The 22,537-nt window shown below is 45.8% G+C and overlaps 1 protein-coding gene across 1 annotated transcript in view; it reads right to left on the minus strand.

The window, feature by feature from the left end:
- Window positions 1–11,729: 11,729 nt before the first annotated feature.
- Window positions 11,730–22,537, minus strand: part of TMIE (transmembrane inner ear) — a 31,274-nt gene continuing 20,466 nt past the window's right edge. The window contains exons 4-5 of the mRNA XM_074282594.1: window positions 15,334–15,483; window positions 11,730–12,730 (exon numbers count right to left, since the gene is read on the minus strand). Of these exons, the coding sequence (XP_074138695.1) occupies window positions 12,645–12,730; window positions 15,334–15,483 (236 nt within the window). The 3' untranslated portion in view covers window positions 11,730–12,644. The remainder of the gene's footprint in view (window positions 12,731–15,333; window positions 15,484–22,537) is intronic.

Here is a 22,537-nt window from a genome sequence, read left to right on the forward strand (position 1 = left end):
CCATAGCTCTGTGTGCCAGACACTGTGCTAAGTACTTTAAAATTATGTCATTTGATCTTCACAACAACTCTGGGAGATGGAAGGGATTATTATTCCCATTTGGCAGTCAAGGAAACTGAGGTAAATGAGTTTAGTGACTTGTTCATATGCTTATGACTACCTAAAGAAGCAAGTCCTATTATTATCCCCATTTAACTGATAAGGGAATTGAGCAGGCATTTCAGTGCTTGTTTTGCCCAAGGTTACATAGCAAGTCAGTGATTCTGAGCTCATCTTCCTGAATCCAGAACCAGCGCTCTAATCCACTGTGGCTGGCCAGTGGTACTCAGAGCAGTCAGTATTCTGCCATTCCCTCGGAGGGCATCAGTTATGAGCTCCTTCCCAGCCATGACAGCAGGGTTTCCTAGCACTAACTCAGAACAAGAGCGAGAATAAACATAGTTTAAAACAAAAGTTTGTCATTTGATTTCTTCATCACCTGATTTCCAAAGACACCTTGAAAATTTGTGGATGGATTTTTGGGGATCCATGAATGTGTATGTGTATCTGGCTATACATCTGTCTATCTGTGTTTTAATATAATTGCCATCCCTTGTATATCTGTGCATTTTACATATTTTGAAATATTAATCTGGGAAGGGATCTATTGATTTTACCAGTATAGAGGGAATAGAAGTCTAAGAAAAGAGAAAATATTTCTATAGTGCTTACTATATGCCACTTGATATGATAATTATTGCCCCATTCACTCCTCCCCCAATCATGGGAAGTATGTGCTATTTATCCCTATTTTACAGATGGGAAAACTGAGGGAAACTGGTTAGTGATTTACTTGCCCAGGATCACAACTATGTGAACTTACTAGTAACTATTTGAAGCCAGATCTGAACTCATGAAGATGAATTTTCTGGATTCCAGACCCAGTGCTCTATCCCCAAACACAAGGCTGGCAGTCCAGAGATCTGGGCTACAATTGAGGTACTGCAATTTTTTATATACCTGGGGATTGTGGGCAAGTTAGAGCGTCCTAGAAGCTCAAGGCTGAAAGGGGCCTTAGAGGACTCTTAGTGAGAGCGGGACTCCTCCACACAGCCGCACATCCAGCCCTGCAGGTGATGGAGAGCTCGCCGCCTCCTGGAAGCAGCCCATTCCTCTCCTGGATAGCCCTAATCATTTGATCATTGGACAAGCTGAAATCTGCCTCCCTGCTACTTTCAACCTTTGCTTTGGTCTTCCAGAGACAAGACTCGTTCCAATTATGGAGAGAAATAGGAGTAGGGTTGGAAGGATTTTACAGACAAAGAAACTGAGACCCACTTGAAGAACCGGCATTCGAATTAAGGTTCCATAACTAACAGTGCTGCTCTCTTTCCCAGTTGCCAGGCCACTTAAAGATAATGATCATCCCCTAGGACACCAAGCCACCTCTATTCTCAAGCGCAAATGGGCCCTATTCCTTCAAATAATCCTCAGAGAGTGTGGTTTTCAGAGTCCTCTGGATCAGGCTCCCCTGCATGTGCCCATTTCATCGACTGTTGGGGGCAGCTAGGTGGTGCAGTGGGCAGAGCACTGGGCCTGGGGTCAGGAAGACCAGAGTTCAGGTGTGGCCTTGGATGCTCACTAGCTGTGGGACTCGGGGCAAGTCATTTAACTCTGTCCACCTCAGTTTCCTTCTCTGTAAAATGAGCTGGAGAAGGAAATGGCAAATGACTCCAGTATCTCAACCAAGAAAACCCCAAAAGCGGTCATGAGGAGTTGGATGTGACCAAAATGACTTCACAACGAAAACATTTACTCTCAGAACCTCAGTTTATTTATCTGAAAAGTAGGGCTAGAATTCCTTGGCTCTGGCCATCTCATGGAGCTCTTTAAAAAAGCAATTGATAAATCAGAACATTCTCTATTGTAACAGGAACCAAATCGGGTTGTATCTCACTGCAGAGACTATAGAAGTCCCTGAGAATGTGATTGCCATCTGCCACAGCCATCTTGTGTGATGTGGAGAAACTGTGTCAAATGGGAAAGATGTGGCAGGTGTGGAAAAGGGCAAACATTCTCCTAGTTTTCAAAAAAGAAAGTGAATTCCAGAAAGTATAGGTTAGTGAACTTGACCTTGATCATCAGAAACATTTTAAAAGGGATTATTGACAAAGGGAGAGATTCTCAGGCCTCCCCACAGCACACAGGCCTGGGTGAGGCAGGGAGGAAGGAGGCTGCCAATGTTTATTGCCTCACAGGCCTGTCTAGGATCATTTATCTCCCATTTCTGGGACCATGGAAGGGGCCATAGTCGTATTCCCCACAGCCTCTTGTGGTCAATTGACTCTTAAACTGGACTCCATGTAGAGATCACTCAAATTTTCCAGCCTTAAAGGAGGGAGCCAGGAAGTCATGGAAGCACATTGGGCTGGGAGCCGGGTTCTAGTCTCAGTAGTTCCAGTAATGAATGCACTGTGTGGCCTTAAGAAAATCACTGTCCTCCTCAGGGCTCAGATTCCCCCTCTGTCAAATAAGCCTCAAGTCAAGATCTCTTCCAAACCTAAGACGTGATTAATCTTGGACTCTTACCCCTTTCTGTGGGAAGCCTCATTATGCCTCAGAAGCCAAGTACCCGCATGGCAGTAGTGAGTTATTACATGGCTATTTACTTTGATTTCCTCATCTGTAAAATGGGGATAGTAACATTAACCACATCTCAGAGTTTTGGGGAATAATTGTGATATTTGTAAAAAAAAAAAAAAAATTAACACAGTACCTGGCATATGATAGTTTCTACATAAATATAAATACACAAATTCTCCCTCCCTCTGGAAATAGCTTTTTCATTCATCTATATTTTGGGAGCAATTCAGAGAAGGCTCTTGATAGAATATAATGGGGTTTATAGTCTTAGAGCAAGGAAACTTGTCTTCATTCTGATCCTTCCTATCTGTGTGCCTTAGATAAGGCATTTTGCTCCTAAGAGCCTCCATTTCCTTCTCTGTAAAATGGAAGATTAATAACCTTGGGCCTCCAGTTGCAAATGTATAGGAAGACAAGGACCTGAGTGGAAAACAATGGACAGTTACAAATGGATTACAATTTGCCTTATTGGAAGAATCAACCAAATCTCTGAGATTACAGATTTATTGGGATTATCCTTGTATTGTCCGATTCACTATAAAAATATTAGCTGTTATTAATATATCATGGACTCAAAGATTACTGATATTAGAAAGATGGACCTTTATTTCAGGGAGAAGCTAAAAAAAAGCACTAGACCATTTTTTAAGGGTGGTCTTGCCCATTTTCTTCTCTTCAATTTTATGGTAATGTTACATGTTATAATGTTACATGACTATAAACTATAAAACATTAGGAGAACTCATAGAAAAGCCCCAATATATGATGAGCCCTATCTGGTGAATCTAAGGGAACATATGAACAAGAACAAAGCAGGATAGGTAAACATGGATGCATTGTAGCAGATATTGAGGGGAAGGGGAAAGGGAAGAAAAAAGACATTTTGTTAGCACCTACACCAGCCAGGTACTGTGTTATGTAGAGGTAGGTAGAATTATTATCCCCATTTTACAATCGGGGAACCTAAGGTTAAGTGTTCAGGGTTACATAGCTAGTATATCCGAGACTGAATTTAAACTTAAAGCTTTACATAGAAACCATTGGATTGGCTCAGAGATTCATTAGAATGACCTTGATGCCCCTAAAGTAGTTGTTGGGCACAGTGTGTTGGGGTCTTGGCTCTGATGCTAAGCTCTCCCTTTTTCTTTACTTTGGTTTTAACTAGGATTGATCTTTTGCCTGCACAATATGAGCGGTGACTGCCTAGCCTTGGGTTACCTGGCCCTGGGTGGCAATGTCCATGTACCATTTTCACAATCCGACCTCTCCCAGATCTGAGATGTCTCTCCAGGACTGCCTCACTCTTCAGTGAGTTTGCCCCAAAGATCATAATTCCTCCTGTTTCTTGCCCTGCCTCATGCTGCTTAGCACCTATTCTAAGCCATAAAGTGGAGTTTTTGCTCATGAGGGAAAGAGAATTCATGAAAATAACAATAATAAGCTCAAAGGCTCCAAAGGGCATCAAAAAGAATTCTCAGCATGGAATGAGCCATTTTTAAGTTTGTGTACCCATATCTTATTTCCCTTCTACATTGTTATTATATGATAATTTGAGGAGAATCTTATATTTAGAGCTGGAAGAGACCCCAGAGGCCCTCTCAACCAACTCCCACTGTCAAGTAGGCGGGAAGGCAGCCAACAAACATTTATTCAGAGCCTACTGTGTTCCCAGCACTGTGCTAAGCTCTGGGGGTCAAGAAGGGCAAAAAGCTGCCTCTGGCTTTGAGGTACACACAGCATGTAATAACTAAATACAGAAACAGGTGTTTCAAAGGTCTTAGGTTACTTTAAGCTAATAATGCTTTTGGAACACCCTGCATCTATGTAGAGTTGACCCAAGGCAATTCAAGAAGGGAAGACCCTCACTTCACAGACAGGGCCGCCAAGGCCCTGGCTCACACAAGTGGTCAGCATCAGAAGTGAGACTTGAACACTGGTTCTCCAATCCCAAGAGCTCTTTTTACTATATCACAATTCCTCTGGCATCCTACTGCTAGCAGAGGCACACAATGCTGCCCCAACTTTTTTTTATTAGAAGAAAGAAGATGAAGTCTGCAAAGTGTCAAAATGGAATGAATTGCCTTGTGAGGTAGTGAGCTCTCCATCACTGAAGACCTTAAAGTCAAAACTGGACCAAGCTGGGTCGATGATTTTGCTCACCTAGGGGACTGCGTTAAATGCCCTCAGGATTCCTTTCAAGACTGGATTCCCTCTCTTAGCATATTGCTCTACCTCAAAAAGAAAATAGCAGGTTTTTCCCTAGAACTCCATTGTCCCATCCTGCTACAAATTTGATTTTAGTGACTCTTTTCAATGATGAGATGACTCAGGTCAATTCCAATGGTCTTGTGATGAAGAGAGACATCTACATCCAAAGAGATGAGTATGGGGACTGAATGTGGTTCACAACATAATATTTTCATCTTTTTTTGTTGTTTGCTTGCTTTTTGTTTTCTTTTTCATTTTTTTCATTTTTTTGATCTGATTTTTCTTGTGCGGCAAGACAATTGTGGAAATATATATAGAAGAATTGTGCATGTTTAACCTATACTAAATTACCTGCTGTCTAGGGGGTGAAGGAGAGAGGGAAGGGAGGGAGAAAAAAATTGGAACACAAAGATTTTGCAGAGTGAATGTTGAGAACTATTGTTGCATATATTTTGAAAATAAAAAGCTAAAAAAAAAAAAGAATTGCACATTAAAAAAAAATTGAATTTGGTACCACGAAGTTCTTCCTTCTCAGTGTATTCCAAGATTCAATTTAAATCTTTAGATTCAGTCTAAAGAGCATACACCCAGGTAGCTGGAGATCTTCTTATGCATGTTTTTAATGACTTGAGTTTACCAGTATATTCTTTGACTTACCCATCTCTAATCCTTCATTTTCATAACACGTCTAGTCTGCTTCACTTTCTCAGAGGTCTGAGTCTTTTTGTTTAGAGTTATGTTCAATTCTATGTGAGCCCTTTGGAGTTTTTTTGGCAAAGACATCAGAATGGTTTTCCATTTCCTTCCTTCTCCAATGCATTTCCATTTTACAGATGAGTAAGTAAATAGAGGTTAAGTGACTGGCTACTGCTAAGTGTCTGAGGACAGATTTCCACTCAGATTGTCCTGAATCAAGGGAATGTGCTCTATCCGCTGCACCATCTCACCGCTCACTCACATACAAGTCTTGGAGGCTCATCTACTGCAACCTATTTATACTCACTGAACTTCTTTCCATTGCCCCATCCCTACTTGGGGATGGTAGGAAAGGGAAGGGGGCCAGGCTGACCCCTAGGAGGGCCCACACATCTCCAGACCTAAGAATTCTATACTTTCAGGTGATACACCCCCAGAGAGAGATGGGGAGATGGAACCCTTCAGCCTGGGCAAAGTAGGAAGGCTCCTTCCCTTCCAAAGGTAACCTTTATTCCAAGATCCTGGGAATCTTTTCTTTCCATAGAAGATTCATCTTTTCAAGCACTCAAGCTTTCCTGACTGGAGACTAGATATGTAGAAGTACTTAAACTTAAAGTATATTTTCTTCAATGACCAGCAGGATGAATACAGAGAAGCTTGGAGAGACTTACATGAGCTGATGCTAAGTGAAATGAGCAGGACTAGGAGATCATTATACACTTCAACAACACTCTATGAGGATCAATTCTGATGGAAGTGGCTATCTTCGGCAATGAGAGGGTCCAAATCAGTTCCAATTGATCAGTAATGCATAGAACCAGTTACACCCTGCAAAAAAACACTGGGAATTGAGTGTGGACCACAACACAGCATTTCTATTCTACCTGCTATTGTTTGCTTGCATTTTTATTTTTCTTCCCAGGTTATTTTTACCTTCTTTCTAAATCCAATTCTTGTGCAGCAAGATAATTGTATAAATATGTGTACATATATTTACATATACTTTTAATATATTTGACATGTATGAGACTACCTGCCATTTAGGGGAGGTAGTGGAGGGAAGGAGAGAAAAGTTGGAACAGAAGTTTTTGCAAGTGTCAGTGTTGAAAAAGTATCCATGCATATGTTTTGTCAATAAAAAAACTATAATAAAAAAGTATACTTTCTTCTTATTCAGTTGCTCATTGAAAACCACGGAGGGTGCAGGGACCCCAGGAGAGATGTCCTAAAAAGAGCTCTATATGCATCCCCTCAGGGAAGGCTGTATTTTCCCAACCTGTCTAAAAGAGGGCTACACAAAAGCATCTAGACACAGGCCATGTCCTAATCCCTCCTCTGACACCAAGTGTAAAAGGTGGGGATAGGATAAGATGGTCCTCTTTAGCTCTCAGTCTGACTATAAGACTTGGGTTCTATTTGACGGCTCAGTTTAGCCTCCATTTCAACAAGAAGGACGTGGGTTGACTGAGCTTCCCCTCTCCAGGACCTCAATTTTTTCCTCTGTAAAGGAAGAGACGTCCCCCAAAAGTCCTTCCAACTCTAATATGACGCTTTTAGGGTTTGGCTCTGGCAGTGCTCTGACAATCATTCCCCCAAACCCTCTGCTTGCTGCAGGGGTTAGCATTTCCCATCCCTCCCGCCTTCAGACTTTGCAACCTGTAATCAAACTTCTCAAGCTTCTTGGAAGTTGAGTGAAGAAACAAAAAAGTAAACTAGAAAGTTATCACAGGCTTACTTCCTCTTGGGAGACAGTAGGGAGAGGAGGGAGGTCAGCATCCTGGAAAGCTTCCTCAGGAGCAGCCTTTATTTCCCCTCAAGGGGCAGTTTCCGGCCCAGAAAGAGTTTTATACCCAGAAAACTCTATGTGTTTGTTCTCTGGGCTTCTAAAAAGCTGACAATGCACATGTTACACCACTAAAAATGGAGGGGAGGGAGGAGGGACACCCCAGGAAATGTTTGTTCAGAAAAGGGTTGTGGTCTTAGGGATGGAGAAGAAACTCTAAGTCCCCAGCAGGAATTGGCCTGGGGTGTGGGGAGAGTTGGAGGGAGGGCTAGCCACAGAAAGCTGTCCCTGCAATAGAAGCAGCTGAGGAAAGGTCTGTTGAAAGGAGTGAGTCTGTGTATGGACATATATATATATATATATATATATATATATATATATATATATATATATATATTGTATCTAACATATACTTTAACATATTTAACATGTATTGGTCAACCTGCCATCTGGGGGAGGGAGTGAGGAGAAGGAGGGGAAAAATTGGAACAAAAGGTTTGGCAATTGTCAATGCTGAAAAGTTATCCATGCATATATCTTGTAAATAAAAAGCTATAAATTAAAAAAAAAAAAAAAAAAAAGAAAGGAGTGAGTCTAAGAGTTTCCATTTCTTCACCTAGGCCCCCAAGAATACCAGATTAGTGTCCAGGGATGCCCCACACTGACAACTCTCTTTTGACTAAGCTGATCTGTTGGTTATGGAACTTTTGCACCCAAATGAACTTAGATTGTGATCTTAGGTGAATTTCATCTCCTCTATGAGTCTGGACATTCTCCTCTATTATTTGTAACTTCCAGCTTGACATTCTAAGTCCTCTATTCTTTTTTTTTTTTATTATTAAAGTTTTTTATTGGAGCAGCTAGGTGGTGCAGTGGATAGAGCACCAGCTCTGAAGTCAAGAGGACCTGAGTTCAAATCTGGTCTCAGACACTTAACACTTCCTAGTTATATGACCCTGGACAAGTCAAAAAAAAAAAAAAAGCTTTTTATTTTCAAAACATATTCATGGATAATTTTTCAACATTAATGCCTGCAAAATCTTGTGTTCCAAATTTTCCCCTCCTTCTCTCCACCCCCTCCCCTGGATGGTAAGTAATTCAATATATGTTAAATGTGTTAAAAATATGTGTTAAATCCAATATATGTATACATATTTATACAATTATCTTGCTGCATAAGAAAAATCAGATCAAAATGGAAAAAAATGAGAAAGAAAACATGCAAGCAAACAACAAAAAGAGCGAGAATGTTATATTGTGATCCACACTCAGGTCCCAGTGCTCTTTGTTGGAAAGTCACATCCATCAGAACTGAGCATCATATAATCTTCTTATTGCCGTGTATAATGATCTCGTTTCACTAAGTCCCCTATTCTAAGATCTTCCCCAATTCTGATATTCTATTCTCAATGACTGAATGGAAAAGCATATTTAAAAAGCACTTAATAAGTCCTTGGGATACAGATAGAAAAAGCAAGACAGCCTCTGCTCACATTCTTATGGGGGCAACAGAGAGGTTAGGGAGGCATGGAGGGATAGGAAGTTTTAGCTGCAAAAGGAAAATGTCCGTGGTCTTTGGGGGAAAAACATTGACAAAGCAGATCTCAAAGCATCTTTTCTAAAGTCACATCTTCTAATCTCCCTGCTAATGTCTCATTGTCTAATGCCGCTGATAAAACCAGATCTGCTTATGGTGTTAAAACATTTGCCAAAGGCTTTCACAGTGAGAGGGTCTCCCTGAGCCTCTGAGGAGGCCGGGCCTGGGCAGCTGCACTTGGCCAGTGGCTAGTCTCTCTGTGATAGCCGTGGGGGCCGGAAGCAGGGGCAGCGATGGTGGGAGCAGGAGGTTGCTGCTATTCCCAGGGCTCCTAGGGGTCAGAGCCCTGGGGTACTTCCATCCAGATCGGAGGGGAAGTGGCGAGAGTGGTTTGATTGTCCTGGCACAGGCCGCCTCCTGCCCCTCTCTCAGGGGGCTTAGGTGCTTGGATTCCCAGATGCCTGGATGGCAGCTGGTGGGGCTGGCTGACTTCTTATGCTCAGGGGTTGCTGATGCTCTGGATTGTCTATGGGAGCTGGGCTGGAAGCAGGGTTCATGGTGGGGGGGGACCTGCTCATTAATGACAATTGTTTAGCGGGTGGTGCTGGCGGTCTGGAGGACAGCGGGTCCATTCTCCATAAGCATCGCCCTCCTCAGGGATGATGGCTAGAAGCAGGACTGGGGTCTGGAGGGGACACAGGAAGGAGGGGGAGGGAAGAGGGACAGGAATGGGGGGGGGAGGCCTGCTATTCTCAGGGCTCTTGGGCTGACTCTGAGGGGAAGTGGTGGTTAAGGCGGTGGCAGCTGATTTACCTGGTAAGTAAAACACTTCAGGGTGTTTTGTGGTTGTCCTAAAGTTATTTTTAGCTCCAACATTTCATGCTTTATGTTCTAAAGTCCCTTCCACCGCTAACATTTTCTGTTTTGTATTTTAAGGCCCAATAGAGCTGTGGCATTCCGTGCTTTACGGTTCCTTCTGGATTTGATCTGTAGCCTAAGGTCCCTCATAATCCTAGCAGACTGATAGTGTGCGATTCTATCCAGGTGTCCGCCAGGGAAGATAGATAACCTTTAGTCCTGACCGAACACCGCAGTGTCAGGCTCACAGGATGCGGCTTCCAGAGAGATCCTGAGTATCCAGTTCCCCGGCTCCCCAGAGGTGCTTGTACAGGGCTCTCCTGGAAGATAAGAGAGTCATATGACCCTTAAACAGGTCATGAGAACACGGCTGCTACTTTTCCTCCCCAACTCCTCAGAGGTAGAAAATCCTTCGCTCCAGAAAAGGCTGGAGGTGGCACGGTGCTGCAGGGGGGCGAAGCCGCAAGTCTGCCCTTCCTCCAGAAGGTTCCCGGGGGGCAGCATTCAAGGCAGGACCAGAGCTGCTGCTGCCAGCTTGGAGGGAAAAGCTAAGTGCCTGAATTATGCGATGTGCCTTCCTCCCAGAGACCCTCTGAATGCATGGACTCCCGACCAGCTAGTTTAAGAGCTGAGATATAAACTGCATCCAGGTTTCATACAAGCCAAAATTTTTTCAGTGGGGTGAGAGGCGAGGAGATGGGGGGAGGAAAGGAGTGCCATCTGTAGTCAGAATAATGCAGGGTTTATTGGCTCCCTGTTCTTACTTAGAAGCCCCAAGGGTCCAAGCCAGAACTGGAGGGAAAGACCGTTGAATTCTCATTGGATGCAAGATAGATTACATATGAAACAAAGTCTCTGTCTTCTGGGAAATAATGGACCCGTGAAAGTGAACTATCCATCGTGCACCAACACCACGGGATGGAGCAGAATATTGATTGATATCTTTGTAAGACTCGTTTTAAATGTGTAGGTTTTTTAAAAGATTCACTCCTATAAATATCCTGGTAAAAATCCAAACCTACAAGTGGCTAAATCCCACCTATGTCCAAACCTCAAATGGATAAGGCTCACATATGTCCAAACCGTGAGTGGACGAGGCTGCATCAACCAGTTCATTCTGTGTTAGCCATGCCCATTGGTAGGCTGTTCTTGGCCCTTGCTTCCCTTCCAGTAGGACTTCAAATGACTGACTCCATCACAGTGAGGAAGGTCCCAACTTCTCAACTCACCCTCTGTATTCTGTCCCCAATCTAAATTTCTAGTTTAATTTCCCACTTCTGCTCCTCAAGTCCCTTCCCTTCCCTTTCTTTCTTTCTCTTTCTTTCCTTCTCTTCCTCCCTCCCTCCCTCCCTTTCTTCCCTCCTTCCTTCCTTCCTTTCTTCCTTCCCTCCATCCTTCTCTCCCTCCTTCTCTCCCTCCTTTCTTCCTTCCTTCCTTCCTTCCTTCCTTCCTTCCTTTCTTCCTTCCCTCCATCCTTCTCTCCCTCCTTCTCTCCCTCCTTTCTTCCCTCCTTCCTTCCTTCCTTTCTTCCTTCCCTCCATCCTTCTCTCCCTCCTTCTCTCCCTCCTTTCTTCCTTCCTTCCTTCCTTCCTTCCTTCCTTCCTTCCTTCCTTCCTTCCTTCCTTCCTTCTCTCCCTCCTTTCTTCCTTCCTTCCTTCCTTCCTTCCTTCCTTCCTTCCTTCCTTCCTTCCTTCCTTCCTTCCTTCCTTTTTCTTTCTTTCTCTGACTTCAGGACTGGTGCTCTATCCACTGCACCCATCTAGCTGCCTCCTCATGGACCCTGTTCTCCAAAGAGACCTTCTCCTGTCTCCCTGGGATGAAGGTAATTTCTATTTCCACAGTTTTGATAGTAACACTCCTTCCATTTGGAATATGCCCCCTACGCTATTCTTTAAAAATCCCTTTCATCATTTATGCATTCAACAGATTTTTATTAAATGCACCCTGCACGCTAGGTGTATTGAGGGACATAAGATGAATATAGCATCCTCATGATGTCTACAGTTTAGTAGAATAGAGACGACATTTATCTCAATAACATTTACTAAGCACCTACTCTGACAAAATCTTTGCATTTGGTGCTGGCTGAAATACAAAACTTAAAAATCTGTGCCCCTGACCTTGCAGAGCCAGCAGTTAGGGCGACAAGACACCGACACAAGGAACCACAATACACAGTATTAGGTAGTAAGTGCACAAGAGAGGTACAAAACTGGTGCCCTGTGAGGTCCAAGGGTGAGGGCGTCGGGAAGGGCTTCCAGGACCGAGCCCCACGAGATTTAGCTTCAGACTTTTCACGGAGCCTGCCACTGACGCCATTCTCTCTGGGCCTTCCTGTCTCCACCCTAGTTCCTGTAAACTTTTCACTACAAGGCTTGCTCTCCATCCCTTCACCATATCCGGTCTGACTTGCCCGTGGTCACGCAATACATTTCGGAAGGATTTTACACTAAGTCTTCCCGTTTCCCACTGTCCCTCAGATAGCAAGACCAGCAATATCCCTGGTAGGGTTGCGACAAAAGGCACTTTGTCCTTCCGAGAGAAGTCTAGAAATGGCAGCTGCTCTGATCAGCTTTGTTGGGAAGCCCCCCGCCCTCATGGAGATCAGAACAGGTCCTGGAATGGGCAAGGTCTGTGGGTGGGGGGAGATGGAACGAGGAGGGGACCCTCAGGGTGTCAGGCCCACATGATGACTTTGCTCGGGCCATCGGACTATGGAAGGGGCAGGAGTCCAAGAAGGAAAAGAGAGCTCTGAAAATGGCCCTCGGCCAGAGCCTGGGAGGGCTGGGCCCTAAGCTTGTCCCTGCCACTGGCTTGCCATATGATCATGGGCAAGTCCTTTCCCCTCCTCCGTCAAATGAGAGCTTTGGACCCATGGTTCCCAGAGCCCCTTTGGCCATTCTCTGAGTCTTCGAGGTACGCGGGGGTCAGGGAGGCCCTTCATTTCTTGCCCTCTTTCTTCTCATCCTCCTCCACCTTGATGGCTACTGTGTCCACGGTGTCCTTCTTCTTCTTCTTTTTGTCACCTGTTGGGGAGAGAAAGGTAACAGAAGGGAGAAAAGCTGGGGAAGAGGGGTGAATGAAGGCTTGGGAAGGTCACGAGCCCTCTCAAGAACACATACTCTCCGTCTCTGTCTCTGACTCTCCGTCTTTCTATCTCTCTCTCTCTCTCTCTACCCCTCCTCCCTTTCTTTTTCTCTCTCCCCCATCTCTGTCTCTGTGTGTCTGTTTTTTTTCTCTCTTTCATCTCTCTTTCTTCTCCATGCCGTTATACTTTCTAAAGCACTTTACCACATATATTCTCATGGGAGCCACACAAACCCCCCAGGAGCTATAGGGCAGATAAACTGTCCCTATTTTGCAGAGAAGGAAACAGAATGAGAGAGGGAAAGTCGCAGGCACGTAGAAGGAAGGGGCCTTGGAGGCCACAGGATTCAATCCTTTCATCTCACAGATAAAACTAACTGTTAGAGTGCTTACTATATGCCAGACGCTGGGCTAAGCAGCCAACAATCATGACCTCATTTGACCCTTACAACAGCCCTGGGAGATAGGTGCTATGACTATCCCCATTTTACAGATGAGGAAACTGAGGCAAACTCACCCAGGATCACACCGCCAGTAAGCATCTGAGGTCACATTTGGATGTAGACCTGACTCTAGCCCTGGCTCTTTATTAACCCAGAATCTTGCTGCCCATTGAGTAAACTGAGGCCCAGGGAGATGACGTCACCCAGGTGAGTACTCCAGTTCCAATCACAGGGCACAGAAGAAAGTAGGGGGGAGGGTCCGGGTCTTCCAACACCTCCCCCTGTCCCTGACCCTTAGCCGCTTCTCTCCCCTGACTGCCAAAGCTCCCTGAGGTTAAAGCGCCCCAGGACAGATGTCCCTAAGAGCTGGACTCTCCCAGTCACCGCCTTCCTATGAAGGTCCCCACTGAGCGCGTCCTTCTTTGGGTCTGACCGCAAGATGGTCTGCTTTTTTCCACAGAGTCTGATCCCGTCACCTCCTCCCCAAGTCCTATCCCGTCATCCTAAGATCTGCGATCCATCCCTTCATGTCTGTCTGCTGCTCTTCTCCAGTTTTTCTCCCACTTTTCTGGGCCTTTTTTTTTTTTTTAAAGGATTGTGACGTACACGAGACACAAAATTACAGAGCCATTATTATCATTACTGGAGGTCATCCGGTCCAGTCTTCTGCCTCTGGCTAAGCCATTATGGCAAGTCTAAAACACTGTCTCTGTCTCTCCTCCCCGTCTCTCCTGGGTTTTCCTAGACCTCTGTCTCCCAACCCCCTCAAGTCCCCAGAAGTTGGGGAGTTCTCTCTGGGACTCAGTTTCTTAGTCTGTGAAAAAAAAAAGGGTAAAGTAGCATACACAAATGTAGATACACATATTTAGTGAATGTAGACTATAGAATAGACCATAACATATAATCTAAAGTATACTATACCACAATATAATAATAATAGACTATAACAATCTAATATGTAACACCTATCTAATATATTTAGAGGTCCTTCCTTCCAGCTTCGAAATTCCTCGTTCTATATTCCGAGGCTCCTTCTAACTCTAAAGAGTCGCCCCGGGGCCCACGGAGCCCCGGCCCTCAGAGACAATCGGATCTACACTAATCGAGCCCCGGCCTTCAGAGACAATCGGATCTACACTAATCGAGCCCCGGCCTTCAGAGACAATCGGATCTACACTAATCGGTCGCTGACTAGCTGTCACCTCTACAACCTTCCCGCCAATGCCGTTCTCTATTCTCTCCTTGAACCCCCTTAGCAAATGGGACGTCTCGTTTCATTTCTGGAACTCTGATTCGTTCATCTCCATCTTCCGCCTCTGTCCTGCTTGTCTGGTCGTCTCCAGGGGGATCTCATTCCCTCCCTTTCCCCCAGCTCCTTCACCAACCTCTGCTCTCCCCAGCGCCCTGCCCTGACTTGGTACACAACAGGAGGCCTTTATCCCGGCAGCTCTATGTGGCCCTGGTTTGCTGCCTCAGGAAAAATCCTACTTCAGGGTCTCAGAGTCAGTCTGCCCCCCCAAATACTGACATGGGGTTTGGGGTCCTGTGGCCCATCCCCCCTCGCTCACAACCCACCCTGACTTGGAGTCCAGAAGACTCAGCTCAGATACACTCTAGCAGCGAGATGGTGGACAGATGACTAACTCTCTGAGACAGGCTTCCTCTCGGTAGAAGGGGGAGATGGAGCAGGGCCCCGAGCAGTCACTCTGGACCTTGCTCTAGCCTCCCAGCCACTCTTGGCCATTCTGGTCCTGCTTTGCGGGGCCTCCTCTGGCTCCCCCCCACCTCGGAACCTCCCCCAGCTTCTCTTACTCAGGTACATGTGACAAAAACACTCAGGGCCCAATGTTCTCCAGACCCAGCCACAATCCCCAGGGGCAAGAGCATGACTGTGGACAGCTGTGCAAACTCTGCAAAGGTCTCCCTTCCCCCGGGGTCCTCAGCCCTGACGCATCAGGGAGGAAGGGGTTTGCTGTAATTCAGTGGGATGCAGAACCTTGGAGTGAAGGAGTCTGGGACAGAGAAGTTTGGGGGGAGGGACCTGGGGAAGGAACACGGTTCGGGAAGTTTGGACTGGGGGCAACGAAGGAAGCCCTCACCTCCGGGAACCTCAGTGAGCTCCGTCAGGGGGGGCACCGTCTCCAGCTTGTCCGTGTACATCTTAGCCGCCCTCCTCTGCAGGTATCGGGCTTCGATCTCCTTCCGGGTCCGGGGCACGCGGCAGTTGAAGACACAGCACAGAGTGATGACTGTAAGGAGAACAGAGACGGAGATGGGGCAGCTGGGCCAGGGGCCGCCAGCCCAGGCCTGGAGGAAGAATCCGTTTTTCCCTCTCCTGTACTTGGCAGTCCGTCCCAGACCCAGGTAAGGGAAATGGCTGCGGTGCCGTGAGACTAGAATCCAAGCCAGAGATCGGGCTTGTGACTTAGGTCAGCCAGCTCCCACCTCTGAGTCCCATTGTCTCTTCAGGAGGCAAGTTAGATTTTAACTTGGGTCTTATGACATTGTTTTTCTCAGTGTTCAGTTTTCCCCTTGGTCCAAAGGGTCCCTGAGAGCAGAGGTCGACTGTCCCTCAGCCAGAGGCTATCTGAAGGTAGCCCCTCCAACCAGGGACTCCCTAAAATTGTATTTATGCCCTTCTTGCTCTTCTCTAGTGCAGGCTCTGCCCTCAAAGGTGGCTCAGCCTGGGCTTCTACCGAGGGCCACCTCGGGTCTGTACGGCTGCTGGACATGTGATTTTCGTGGGGCCCCAGTCTCTCTCCCTCACCTGTTTTCTCAGCTGTGACTGTCTGCCCCCAAAACCCACGGGCTCAAAGAGGGCCCAAATTTGTTATCCTTAATCTGGCTCAGGCTGTCCAGGCCCAGTCCCAGGCCACAGAACCGGCCCTTGGGAGTGGAGGGAACTGGGAGAGTCAGATCTTATTAAAAACCAGATATTGAAACCTAAGCTTCCAAGGCAAAACCACTGGAGGTGTGGGCTTAGGGTGTGGGTGGAGATATTTTGGGGAATCAGCAACAGAATTAAGAATCTTCTCATTCCTCAAAGAATTATAAATTTTAGAACTGGAAGGGCTTAAAGATTATCTAGTCTAATAATTTTCAGACTTTTTGATCTCAAGATCCCTCGGCATTCTGAAATGAACTCTTTGACATCCTTAAAATTTATTGAGGACTCCAAAGAGCTTTTGTTTTGATTATACCTATTAATATTTACTATATTAGAAATCAAAACTGATAAAGTTTTAGCCCATTACATATTAACATAAATAAAATATTTTATGAAAATTAAACATATTTTTCAAAAGAAAAAATGGAAAAAAGTCATTGTTTACATATTTTTACAAATCTCTTTAATGTCTGTCTTAATAGAAAGCAGATGGATTCTCCTATCTGTTTCTGCATTCAATCTGTTGCAATATGTTGTTTTGGTTGAATTATATAAAGAAAATTTGGCCTCATTAAGATATATAGTTGGAGGAGTATTTTACTAGGCCAATATTATGTCATAATATTATTGTGAAAATAGCTTTGACCCATGGATTCTGAAAGGGATCCCTAGAGAACATTTTGAGAAATGTTAAGCTCATTACAAAGTCCTGGAACTTTAAAAAAGAAGAAACTCAGTATTAAATAATTTTCCAAGAAAAGAAGTGAGTGCAAGGACAATGTTGTAAAAATTACCCATGTATATGTTGTATCAATAAAAAGCTATAATTTAAAAAAAAAGGCTGCAAAATATATATTAATGACTATAGTCAGTCAGTCATGTACTAAATACCTACTATGTGACAGTCACTATACGAAACACTTTATAGTTCTTTAAGGTTTATTTTTCAACCCAATAAAATAAATGTGAATACCTATATTAAAAAAATTTTTCCAAGGGCAGCCAAACAATTAAGTAGGAGAGCTGAGATAGGAACTCGGGTCTTTCATCTCTTGATGGAGGCTACATTTCCCTGTACTACCTGGAGGCTGACAACAGTTTAAGGATACGGACATGGTCAGGGCTTAACCAGGTGGAGCAGGCCCTTCCTCTGGGAGAGGCCGCCCCATCCTCTCCTCCTCCACCTTCTCCATCTGCTTTCTTGATGTTCAGCAACGTGCAGGTCACAGATCCAACTGCATCTCACGGCCTTGCCTCAGTTTGGGGCCGTTCCTCAGATACAGAAGGAAGAACAATTACTCCGAAAGAATACTTTGTCTCTTCCAGAGAGACGCCTGTGTTTGGATTTCAAGGGCCTTTTCCTAGCTGTGAAAGTAAATGAAAGTGTGTTTATATTTTCACAAGTATATGATTAACCCCTATGATTATCTAGTGTTTTGCCCCCTGGCTCTAATGTTCTATTTTCAAAAGTGCTAAGTTCTTCCTGCCCTAGAATTCTAGTGTGCTCATTGGGAGGGTCAACTTGGGAGAGTGAGGGGGATTTCCCCCTCAAACTGGTGAAAAACTGGTCCCTTTGGTTAAAGCAGGCGCATCTAGGTGTGTTTATAAGTGTAGATACAACTATATAAGTTGCCATCATTAGCAGTGTGAATTCATGACCCAAGTTACAGAATAAATAAAAACTAGTAAACTCCTTGAGTTCCTGGGGGAGGGAGAGGAAGCTGGGTACCATGTTCCAGCCCCCAAATTGGTTTATAATATGACCTGAATGAATTCTTTGGTTTCTTTGGGGTTTGACTTGTATCCCCTCTGAAATGGGGAGATTATGACTTCTAAATCTTGAGACTTATCTCCAGCAGCCCGGCCAAGGGTTACTTGCTGCAGAATGTAGGCTTCTTCCCCAGCCACCACATAGGAAAAGGTCCAACAGACTAGATTTCTCCCATGCCCGTTTTCTCCCCACCCCCATTCTCCTTCACCGGGAGGCTCCCAGTGAATTTCCCGTGCTTGGGAATCCCATGAAAGGATCTCCCAGCCCTGGGGAGAACCAGCCAGCCAGGAAAACCTGAGCTCTACCCCCTTATTATCTGGGTGACCCTGAGCAAATCCCTTCTCCTTTGTGAGTCTGAGTTTTTTCACCTTTAAAACAGAGATCATAATCATAATCACAGGCATATTAAAGGTAAAATATTTTGCAAACTTGAAAACCCTAAAAAAGAGGCCATTGTTGTTACTCGTTAAATAAACATTTAATGAAGTATAAATAGGAGTTATTATTAACCAGCACTGACCATCATCATGATTACTGTTGAGCTAAAAGCATGACCAGCTTCTCTGTCTCAGGACCACCCCCATTCCTCCAGTGCTAGAGGGGAAGGCGGGAGCCAGCAGCCTCTGCACACTGAGCCTGGGGAGCTGCAAGCTTCAAAGGAGCCTTGCAGATGTTGGCCTGCATCTCGTGCAGATGTTGCCAGGCTGGGGAGGACGTGCAAACCTCCCCTGCTTCTTCCCTCACAGACATTTGTTTGGGATGGGCCTGAATTAGCTTTAGAAGAATAAAGCAGGATTTTTCCCCTGGGGAGCTGGTTCTAGGCTGATAATATCGAGGCTGGCAGCAGCCCTTGGCAGGTGCCCTCGTATGTCCCTTTTCTCCAGCCCCAGGATGCAGAAAGGTGCTCCCGGTGGTACAGCCTGAGGATGAAGGCAAGACCTCGGATTCTGTTTGCCTCCCTCGATTCCAGGATATCTAAGCAGACTGAAAAGAATCCCAGAAGAGCGGGGCTGCAACATAGGAGGTCAGAGCCAGAAAGGATGCTAGAACACCGAATTCTGAGCTGAAAGGTATCTTAGAGATGATCTGTTCTGTCTTACCCGAGATCCCCAGAGAGGAAAGTCACAGGCTAGGAAGGGAGAGTCAAATTCCAACTCGGGTGCAAGTCAGTCCTTCGTCTTCTAAACCGCGCAGTCCCCTTGTTTCCCATTTCTAGTTCTAAATGATGATTAAGCTAACTCTGTCATTTCCCCCCCAAAGGCTGTGCCAGTCCACTAGCCCATGGCCCCATTGCACAATTCTGTAACTGGGATTGTGGAGAATGAAATCTGGAGCTACAATAAAAATGACTATGGCAGAGCTCTGAGCCAGTGGTGTTTTATCAGAAGGTCCCTGGCCCGGTCTAATGAAGTGGCTCTTCCTCGTGATCCGAGATGCTCCCTTCATCCAGGACCTTGTTTTTATAGGGTTTTATACCCCAATATGTAAGAGAGGTATGGAGAAATACAGAACATCATTGGTCGATAGGCCTTACCCTTGAGAGCCAAAAATACCATTGCAGCAGGGTGGGGATGGCCATCCCAGGGCATCTCCCACTGGCTAAGTACTCATAAAATGGCCCCCAGCTGGACAAGAGAGAATAGTCCGGAAATCCAGAGATAAATTGGGGGGCTTTCTAAAGCATCAAGGCGTCCCACTCATGTTGGGTCTGGACATGGAATTTAAGCAAAACAGTTTAGAGATATCTGTCAGCACCTTGTGTTTGCACACGTGAGTCTTATAACCTGGGGAACAAGTAGTGACCATTACAGTTTGAGGCCCACTGTAGGAACCTATCTATCCCTATGTGACGTATGTAGAATATCCCACTGATTAAAAAGCTTGCAGTAGAGTGGGGAGTCTTAATGGATTATTTCTCACAATATCGGTCCACTCTATATATGGTCTCCTCCCTATTAGAACGTAAGCTCCTTGAGGGCAGGGGCCGGTTTCACTTTTATATTTCTATCCCCAGTCGTGCTTGACCGAAATAAGCACTTTAGAAACGCTTTTTCATTCATTCATATAATGACGATAGTCCCCTGGGTGACCAAGACGCACAAACTTAACTCAGCATTATTGGAGGGAGACCCGTCCTTGGCAGGAAGCAGGAAACTTGGGTTTGAATAGTCTTGACAGTCTGAGATACAACCCAAAGATCACAGGTTATACCCTGGGCAGGAGAGCTGGATGCTTCACCGTGAGGAAAGGATGATACGGAGTTGGGGCCATGGCCAGACACTGCGCTAAGCCCTGTTCAGCAATCTGGCTGGATCCTCACAACAGCCCTGGGAGGGCTTATGTTATAATATATATTATATGTAATAATGCTATTCTTTTCTATATTTAACACTTAGGGAAACTGAGGCATAGAGAAAAAAGGTTTTTTCAGTAATTTGGACTCAGATCTTCCTAACTCTAGGCCCAATGCCCTGCCCACTAAGCCACCCAAGCTATCCAGGGCCACCCAAAGTCACCTTGTCGGGGGTGGCCTTTAGCTCTGAAATTTCCAGTCTATAAACATCTCCCTCAGAGCTTGGGGAAATCACTTGCCTTAGGAGACCAAGGAAAGATGGAAGCCGGATTAGATTTGTTGTGTTTGGCCCCAGAGGACGGAACCAGAAGCAGTGGGTGGAAGTTACAAAGAGGAAACTCTAGATTTGATACTGAGAAAAAATTCCTAATAACAAGAACTGTCCAAAGTGGAGTAGAATGGGCTGCTTTGATAGGGAATGGGCTCCCCGTCCTTGGAGGCCTTCAAGAAGTAGTTGGATAACAATGCGTTAATAATGGGGATCCCTTCATATAAGGGTTGACCGGGGGGCTTCTGAGGCCCCTTCCAATTCTCCAATTCCATGAATTTAGGATGGCTGGGTCGGGGCTCCTAGGTTTGAAGGCCAGCTCTGACCTTGCCTGATGGAGGCAGCTCGCAGCCTCTGCTCTCCAGTTTCATCACTGATAAAAGGAGAATAATAACAGTTCCACTCCTCTGCTTGGGGCCTCCTTAGGAAAGCATTGGGTAAGCTTTAAGTACTCTACAAATGTAAGCTATTATTATCATTACCATGGAGGCAGTAGACTATTAGGAAGCCGAGTTGTCTCAGGAGAAGAGCCTTTGAGCGTGGACAGGAGAGAGAGCAGAGAGACGGGATTCTCTTTCTCCTTCTTTGGGGTCCGTCGAGGGCAGCTCAGGCGCCTGAAATGGCTTGTCAGGGGAGAAAGGCTCTGGTAGGGCCATGTTGTGAAACATGTTTGACAGAAGGCCATCCCCTTCAGGGAGGAATGGAAAACAGCCATCCAGGATGGCCTCCCTGCCTGCGGCTCTGTTCTCTTCCCCTGGAGGGGAAGGGGGTATGCGGAGAGGAGGGTCTATGAGGGGCTCCAGCCAGGGTTAGCGCAAAGGTACCATCAAGGGAAGAGCTAAGGAGCTCCTGCCAAGAGGGGACACATGGGAAGCAGATGGAAATGTGGGCCTGGCTCCCTTCCCTGCCTCGCACATCTGGAGGGGGCTGGCCCCCTCCCCAAGAGGACCCACCCAGTGACTTCATCCTCCCAGCACCCCAGGATTTCTGCCACCCAGATTTCTTTAGCTCAGACGATAGAAGGGTCACACACACCCCCTCCCTGCAACTTGCCTGCTCCTGTCTTGGGGTCCTTACTCTCTGGATCTCTAGGATTTGATTGTGGTCTTGGAAGACTCCAATGTACCTCTCCCCAGACCAGCCCCCCACTTCTCTTCCCAGACCCAGCTCCCACTCCCAGGAGCTGATAGAGCAGAACAAAAAATTCCTGAAATAAGAAGCCGCACCCCTGACACCAAATAGCGGGGTGTCTCTTAATTTCCATGAGCCCCAGTTTCCTCAGCTGTAGGACCTGCCCCACTTAAATCCAATTCACACTCTTGTCAAGATGTCAACCGGTGACATCACTGGTCCTCTCCAGCAACCAGAAGGGGCTACGAGGTGCTGGGCCCCGTGCTGAGAGCTAGAAATACAGACAGAACTAAGAGGAGTCCCTGCCCTGACAGCTTACGTCCCATCAGGGGAGACACGTGCAAATAAAAAATATGGATTTCCTTGGCAAGGAACTGCTGATAAGAGGAGTCCATCCACCAAACAGAGTGGCAAGCATTGGCCAAGGTATAGTCTTACTGGGTTGTGGGAACACAGGTCCCCCAGCAGGACCTGAATGGGATTGAGGCTCCATCCCTCAGGCTGGGACTCGGGGTTCAGTGATTAGCCCAGGGTCACACAGGCAAACTTTGAACCCAGGGCTTCCTGACTTCAGGGTCTGTTCCACAGCCTCTATAGCATTCGGTTGCCTTTCTGTAATAGATGCAAAAACTGAGGTTCAGAATAACGAATTGATTTGCCCAGAGCTATGGATACCTCTTAAGGGGTTTAAAGTGAAATTTTCCTGATTCTGAGGCCATTTTCCCAACACTTTACCCCAAGGCCTCCCATGCATGATATTAAAACATAACACAGTGATGGGAAGCGGGGTTTGGGCTCGGAAAAGTTCTCATGTAGAAGGCAGAAGCCGAGTTAAATGTCTGAATGAGGGGACATTGACCCCGAACGAAGATGGACCAATGACAAACAAACGG

Source organism: Sminthopsis crassicaudata, chromosome 1 (assembly GCF_048593235.1).
Source record: "Sminthopsis crassicaudata isolate SCR6 chromosome 1, ASM4859323v1, whole genome shotgun sequence".
NCBI classification, from domain to species: Eukaryota; Metazoa; Chordata; class Mammalia; order Dasyuromorphia; family Dasyuridae; genus Sminthopsis; species Sminthopsis crassicaudata.